At 36.5% G+C, this 8,213-nt stretch overlaps 1 protein-coding gene across 2 annotated transcripts in view; it reads left to right on the top strand.

Annotated features, from left to right (window-relative positions):
* The window catches only part of USPL1 (ubiquitin specific peptidase like 1), an 11,655-nt gene extending 3,850 nt beyond the window's left edge, over nt 1-7,805 (top strand). For both annotated transcript variants that reach the window (XM_009327738.1, XM_009327739.1), the window contains exons 4-8: nt 1,061-1,147; nt 1,554-1,683; nt 2,902-3,027; nt 3,718-3,878; nt 5,048-7,805. In XM_009327738.1, the coding sequence (XP_009326013.1) occupies nt 1,061-1,147; nt 1,554-1,683; nt 2,902-3,027; nt 3,718-3,878; nt 5,048-6,954 (2,411 nt within the window). In that variant the 3' untranslated portion in view covers nt 6,955-7,805. The remainder of the gene's footprint in view (nt 1-1,060; nt 1,148-1,553; nt 1,684-2,901; nt 3,028-3,717; nt 3,879-5,047) is intronic.
* Nucleotides 7,806-8,213: the final 408 nt, after the last annotated feature.

Below are 8,213 nucleotides of genomic sequence, written 5' to 3'. Positions count from 1 at the left end.
GGGGGGAATCCAAAAAGGTTCTGAAGTGGTTCATACACTCTGCTTGGCTGAAAGTCAGGCTTCTTGATTTTAGGTTTTCAGCTATTACCTGGAAGCCCTCTACCACCACAGAACCTGTCTGAGATGTGTTTCTTTCCCCTCTGTTGTGCTGTTTGCAAAGGAGCTCTGGTGTGCAAGAGCCCTTAAATGGGGATGTTAGGTGTTGGAATATAGTGTCATTTGAGATAACTTAAACCTTTTCATTTCCAGGAATTGCTGCAAAACAAATTAGTTTATTTGGGCAATAGTGGAGAGGGGATTGGATGAAGAGTATTGTTGTGGAGAATAGGTGTAGTAGTTATTCTGTCTTTCTGTGTAGTTTTTCAGCATCTTTTATATACAGTTGTTTTTAAAAACAACCAAAAGCAATAGAGCTGCAAGAAGAGTCTTTTTACCTTTTTTATATACATAGATTTTATAAGTAATAAATAATTTCAACAGCTGTTCTAAATCCTTCCTTTAATTTGTGCAGGTTATGATCGTGGTTGTGTAGTAGAGGTGATGTTCTTGCTTGTGCTTAAAGAATGTGTGAATAAACAACGTAACTTGCAAATTTAAAATGCATACTAAGATGTATGAAGTACACTATTTTAAAAAATTATTTTTACTATTTTAAAGGCTGACTTAGTAAATCAGTATTTAATCTGGAACAACACATTTAAATGTTTTATTATGAACTGTATAACATCATTAGAAAGCATGTAAGCAAATTTTTGCACTTTTGATCTTAAAAATCTACTTTTAATCTCCGAGTCGCCAGGGTTTGTAATGTCTGGTTACGTTATCCTTAAATGTTGTGACTATCTAGCTATTGGTACACACGTATAACTTCTGTAAATTCTTCTCTAATTTTAAAATCAATTAATACCAACTATTGCCTATTTTACGAAGAGTTTTAGGCAAGTGTAGGTCAATATGAAAGGCATCAGTTTGCAGAGAATGAGCGCATGTTAAGGGTACCTATGCGTGTGAAAGGGGGTGTTACACAAATACATGAAGGCATATATATTTTTTTCTTTAGATGTTCTTCCAAAAGCAGAATCTCATCTCAATGAAATCAGAAACAGAATGTTTACACAGATACAGCCTCAGCTTAAGTGTGAATTGGGTAAGTAATTAGTGCCACATCTCAGTATTTACTTTCAGGAAACTATGTGTAAAGCTTTGTATGTCAGTACATAAAAGTACGTACGCTTACAAGACAGCTTGCAAATACATTTGTTTTTATTGGTGACATACACATACTTTACAGGATCAGCTGTTTTGTCCCTTGACTGGTTTTGAAGTTTTAGAGAGCATATTCTTGTCTTTGTAACTGTGCTGTGGTCATGAAATTGTCATTGATAACAACCTAATAACATGGATCAATCCCTTTGCTGTGAGGATTAGAAATAAAGCCTTGAAGGGATAACTGGAATTAAAATCATAGCAGTAAGCTTATCTTCTTCCTTTTTGAAGTACTGAAAGCTGATTTCAAATACTCAGTGACTTTTTTTTTTTGCCCATTTTTGAAGGTAAGAAGGAGAGTCCAGTGTTTGCACTCCCTTTACTCTTACAACAGGATCAACAAGCTGAGAAACTATTCTTGCATTCATTTTCATGGAAGTTTCAATGTGTATGTTGTGGCTACAAATACGAGGATCGGTGAGATTTTTATTTAAGTAGCTATCTTACCTTTTTAAATCTGCATATAATAGTTGTTTTTTCTTCATATCTCCAGGTCTTGTACAACTTAAGCTTGCTGGTGAAGTTTTACACAGTCCACTTTTGTAGGCTAGCATTTGCAAATAGTTTACTGCTGTGTAATGTCTTAGGAAACCACATTATCACTTAATTGAGAAAGAAATAATAGGTAACTGTGTGAGTCCCCGGCCATTGTCACTCTGATATTTTGCTGAGAGTATATAGATTGTTGTGGTTCTAAAGAATATCTGTAATATTAATTTGTATTACAAAGAATCAGAGATTAGCTCACATAATTTATCTATTTAAAATAGTATTATATGGAAGTAATTTCTTGAGAATTGATTTAGTTCTGTGTAGCTGCAGGTACAATCTAGTCTCCTAGATTGTAGGAGGCTCCTTTTAGAGTCAGCAGAAAAAGAGACACCTTCAGAAGACAGCTCATTTTACTTGAAAAATACCTGTTTCTTTCTACTCTTTTAGGTTTATACAATAAAATTCTAGATCCCCAAGTGAGATGAGATTAATGCTATCTTACACTGCCAGCTAATGTGTAGTCCTGCATAATAGGATGTGTTCAAGAGCCGTTGTTACATGCTGTGTTTTTTCAAAAAAGTTGAAATATCTAGGTTAGGTTGAATATAAAGGAAGTCCTTTCTGTGGCTAATGAATGAATAAACTACATTATTTCACTTTAATATCCCGTACATTGTATTTTCTTACAATATAACCTCAGTGTAATCTCAGCTCTGAATGTACTGTTTTTTGAAAACAAAACCTTGTATAACATGGATTCTGAGATAATTTGTTACCGCTTCCTTCTCTCCTTGAGATTCTGTATTAGCTAGTAAATTATGTGGATCCTGGTACAAGCTCTGTCTTATGTTGGAAAGGAAACAGAGATAACATGCTAAGGGAGAAAGAGCAAATAATGTGAAACTGAAGGCCACAGAGCTGCTGAGAACAAATGGTGACTGATACTGTTTGGCAGAACTGAATTCAGTGCTGACTTGGGTGTGATGCAGTCACAGTGGAATTCGCACAAATGGCATGAATATGAATAGAATTTGGCTTTGTCATAACCTTTTGGTAACTTTTTTCTCCTGGTAAAGTGTGTATATTTATTGTTTTCTGATCAGCAACTCAACTTACTCTTTTTTTGTGTGTGTGTGTGTCCAGATTTAGGAAAACACTAACAACATTCACAAATATAATCCCTGATTGGCATCCACTTAACGCTATTCATGTTGGACCATGTAATAACTGTAGTGATAGATCTCAAAGAAGACAGATGATTTTGGAAAAGTAAGTTTGAATACGTGAACTTGAAAATAAAATACATAAAATTCTGACACTTAGTTTATTGAATGTATCACTTTCAAAACCAAACTATTATCTTGGGTTTACAGAAATTCTAAACTTCAAACTCTGATAAATACTCACTTTTTAAGATTTTAGATCATTCTTAAATGCTGAAATGGCAAATAGTGTTTAACAAACATGAAACATAGAGCAGTGTTTAACATGCTGACCAGCACATGTGTTTGAGCCAGGTCATAAATACTTATTACCATGTAGTAAATATAGACAACTGATATCCACTGTCAGCCTTTCCACAACCCCTGCCGTTGGTGGATAAAACGGTTGTCTGATCATCTGTTTACTAGTTTGGGCTGGGAACAATGTCCTTTCCTACTGTGGTTATGGCACAGTTCTCCCTTGTTTTTCTCACCTTTTTCCCCACTCCCCAAATCCCTTATGTGGTGGTGGTTCCCCCCCACCCCCCATCTATAACAAAATGGAATATCCAGTTGGGGTATTCTTATCCCTTGACTACCACGCAATATGAAGAGTCCTGTGTGGAAGTAGAATAGTAAGTAGAATAGTAAGGGCAGGACTACATACTCTTTGAGATGCCTTACTTGTGATTTTTCGTTAGGAACTTTTGCCACTATTTTGTTGTAATAAACTGGTTCTTTATTGTTTCTTTATTAGAGTGCCCTCAATATTAATGTTACATTTCGTAGAAGGCTTGCCACATAACAATCTGAAGAACTATTCATTTCGGTTTGAAGAAGACACCTACCAAATAACAGCTATTGTTCAGTATCAAACAGATAAGAAGCACTTCATAACCTGGTCTTTGAATCCTGATGGTAAGAACCATAAATTCTATTACAGTACTTCATGAGTCTACATCAAATACTGTTTGTTGGGTTACTGCAATAGTCTCAACAGTCCATATATAATAACAAGGATTTCTTTTGTCTGTATTCTAAACTTCATATTAAAATTCTGTGAATAATTGTAGGAACTTTGTTATACAGGGTGAAGGTTTCAGTTTGGTTTAGCTGATTTGTTCAGGAGTGTTCTGTTCTGCACTGCACTCACTGGGAAAAGTTATTAGGGTAGACTTGATTCCTTTCATGACTTTCTATGAAGTTAAAAATACATTCTCGGCATGGCTGTGGGACAGATGGTATTGGTTATTTTGAAGCCAGTTATTAATCCATTCTTGGCTGGAAATGAGGGAACCTATAGAACTATCAGCATTAATGAAGTTTCTTTTCATTTCTGAACTTTACTGCACCTGAGGGGTGGAAGGCACTAACCCATGTTAGAAACATTACTAATGGTATGATGGTTGTATCATTGGTGGGAACTCCATAATCAGAGAAGATGAAAAGTTGGTATTTTGATTCTCATGCTTCTGTAGAGAGAATGGAGTGCAGTCTTATGAAGTGTTCTGACAACATGAAAGTTGTCTAACTCATACTGCCAGAGTTTAAGAAGAAATAGGAAGAGGAAGCAGCTGGGAAGCACCTAATTAGGAACATCCTAAGTATCATATGTATCTATTTTTAAATTCTTAAAGCTGTAAAATGTTTGCTCATGATCTATGAACAATTTGCAGATGATAAGGCAGATTATTAAAATGAGCAGTTTTTCTTAAACCCTTGTGCCTCCCACCGAGGCAATGAAAAGGCAGAGAAACTTAATTTGAGAGGTGGTTCTTTGCTCAGACCTGTGTGGGTATTTTCAGACAAGATGTCAGCATCATTAACTCAGACAAAAAAAACCTTAGCTTTGTTTTTTGGCTGACCTACTCTGACCTATAATAATATTGCTGCAAATTCTGCTTGTGTGTGATCTTTTTACAGTGGAAACCTCCCCGTTTTCTCAGATGTAATAAAGAATGGAGGAAAAAAACCCACTTTATTTTCTGCCTGTCAGGGGAATGGGTTAATAAAAATATTTGACAAGTGTCTGAGGATAGTGACTTCAATTTTAAAAGTCTCTACACTGGTTGCTATTTATTTTTCAGGAACTTGGCTTGAATGTGATGATTTAAAGGGTCCATATTGCAAGAGGCATAAAAGATTTGAAGTTCCTCCTTCAGAGATTCATATTGTTATCTGGGAGAAGAAAACATCCCATGTGCCAGAAGAACTGAATTCACAGTTCCAGAGTAAAAATATTGAAGATTTTCCTCTTGATAATGTACAGTCAAATTCCACAGTGTTGCCTTGTGGTTTTGATAACACTGTAGACAAAATACCTGCAGAACATCGCAAAGAGGATTCTGTGAGAACTCCAGATAAGAAACAGCAGCAGGTAGCTGAGGATGAAAGTAGTGTTCATCATGGTTTAGAAAATCTGGCACACGATGATCTTGTAACACTGATGCTTGAAGAAATTCAAGCTGACTCAGAAGGTAAATTGCTGTTGAATGGACAGATGGTGGGAAACAACCTCGTTGCTGAAATGGGCACACCGCAACAGGGGGAATTAGCTTTTTCACCTAACACTCCATATACAGGAGAGTTTGCTGGAACTAGTCTAGCTGTGAACAACAAATGCGCATTATATGAAAATTCCAGTATTTGCTTGCCTCTGGAAGAGTTGAACCCAGCAAATATTACTCCTCCTGTGCCCAAAGAACATGGCCCTGACCCATCTGACTCATCACTTGCTCAAAGAACAGGTGACAGAACTAATTTACCTAACAGAGAACATGGATTAAATTCAGAACTACAGCTAAACAAGAAGTTGTCACCAGTAGAGAATATTATGCAAAAATCACCTGACTTGAAAGGTGCAAGCAAAATTGTAGTTAATTCTCAGGTTGCCAATTCCTCTGCTGCCAATAATTCCTTTCAGCCTTCGCACAAAGACCAAAAAAAAGGATTTGTAGGAAGCTGGGTAAAGAAATTATTAAGCAAGAATACTTCTTTTATGCCTTCAAGTGCCTCAGCTCTCAAGAATGAGAGAAGTTGCAAAACTCCCTCAATGCAAAAAATAAGTGAAGTGCGGTTGCCAGTTAAGGGAGCAAGTAACTTTGGTGGGTTTCAAAGCAGAGGTGCAAACAAAACAACAGAGACTCCAAAGTCAGTGGTTCCTCAGAGTAATAATACTCGTCCTTTATCAAATTTTAAAGGATTTTCTCAAAGCACTCGTCTTCCAACAGCAAGTCATACCACTATTGAAGGTCCAACTTGGAATAAGTCAGGAAGTACGTTGGGTACCTCAGGTAAAGTGACTCAGTTCCATTCACCTGGCTGTAACTCTGGGAAGGCAGAAGAGTCAGATAGTGACAAAACAAAAAAACTTCGCCTAAAACTGTTAAAAAAACTTAATGCTAAAAAAAAGAAGTTGGCTTCACTGGATAGGCTAGCAGTGGAACAGATGAAACATGAAAAACCTGTGAGTGGAGATGTAAGCACCCCATCACAGATCGAATCTCGCAATGACAGTGAATTATTGCAGAGCTTTTTAAGGGAACTGCAGTATCAGATTGATGTCGCAGATAATAAATCTGAATTTAATGCTAACTCTCTATCAGGGCACACTACCCATAATAACAATGATGAAATACTGGCAGAATTACTGTCCCCTACTTCAACTGTTGCTTCCTTAGAGGCTCCAAAAAGTGAAGAGGAATGTATGTATATGGAAATGGTGGATAGCAGTGTTGCAACAACAGCGTCTGATGAGAAGACCAGCGTGCCGGATGCAGCAATGACAAGTGAGGACCACAACTATTACAGTCCTGTAAAGGACAGTAATTCAGAACTTCATACAATAAGCAAACCCAGCGTGAAGAAACTTGCTTTTGAAAGTCCTACAAGGGAAGATATCCTCGAAGACCTGTTCTCCATTTCAGCACCGAGCTCAATAGCAGGTGACATAGATTTACCTCATTTTGATGAAACTCTGTTTGAAACTTGGTAAATATTCGGTTTCTTGGTTTTAAGTATTTTTCAATATTATGTATATTTTGAAACAAAGCACTATTAAATTATGTTTTCTAACTAATTTAATTGCACACTGGCTGTACTTGAACAATTTGAGGTTTTTTTTCTTAAAATTTCATTGTAGCAGACCAGTAAGGTTTTAATGCTTTTTATTTTTCTGAGAAGCAGTTATTTTAGCTGTCAGATATGATGAATTTTAATTAAAAGCTCCTGTGAGTCTTAATTTTTGCTGCTTTTAATATGGAAAACTTACCCATATTTTACTGAGTTTGAGAAATAATAAACTTCAATAGTCTTGATGATGTAATGGTGTAAGAAATGTTGTTTAGGTAGTAGTGATTTATTTTACAGGATCCCCCAACTCCTGAATTCTTTTTGTTCGACATTTAAAACAAAAACGTACCTTCTGTAATCAGGGATGTTTGCATCCTTTGATACAAAGATTGTTTGCAAAACTAAACTCGAGGCCGGTATTCTGTCAGGAATTCTACTCTTTTCAGAATTACTGTTCAACAAGCTCACCCTGATGTAGACACCCCGTGGATCCAAGGAAGGATGGATACATGGTAGAAATTTTACTATTTAAAGTTATGGCACGTACTGAGTTTTCATCCCAGGTAACTGAAAATATAATTTGGCAGAATATTCTTCTGAGCCAGGTTATTCTTTAAGTAAAATTAATAAGATTTGGGCCAGAGTTTGCAGCACTAAGCAAGAATATCAGATGTAACTTTTAGTTATTCATAGCTGCAAATTCACTAATAAAGGAATTAAAGTTAACTGTGAGTTAGCACCCATTTCTGTTGTCACTAGGAGCTTTTCATGGCTGGAGCAGTGTACCCCTGTCCGTATGCGAGAGTGCCAAGGAGAGGGAAGGTCAATAGGAAGAAAGTAATGGGAGAGGTGGCAAGACAGCAGTGAGTAAGCAGAGGGATTCACATCTTGGTGTTTCTGGATTTCTATAGCTTTCGTTTTGCTAGATGGGAGTCTTTTTTAAATTCACAGACACAGGGCTGGGGGTATTATATGCTAAATTAGATTAGCTGTACATTTTTCTTGTACTCGGAAATAACAAGGGTTTTATCAGCAAGTCTTTGTTTCAGCCATTTTTAGAGGTATTCTGCATTTTTTCATTGTTTTAGATCCCAAGTTCAAAATGTAAGTCCTCAATCTTAGTCTTCCAATAGATGCAGTTGAACATAATTGTTATTACAAGGCACGGCTACAGATTTAAAT

Source organism: Pygoscelis adeliae, unplaced genomic scaffold (genome assembly GCF_000699105.1).
Source record: "Pygoscelis adeliae isolate BGI_AS28 unplaced genomic scaffold, ASM69910v1 Scaffold14, whole genome shotgun sequence".
Classification (NCBI taxonomy): Eukaryota; Metazoa; Chordata; class Aves; order Sphenisciformes; family Spheniscidae; genus Pygoscelis; species Pygoscelis adeliae.
The sequence above is the reverse complement of the archived record's forward strand: the minus strand, read 5'-3'. Positions and strand labels throughout refer to the sequence as shown.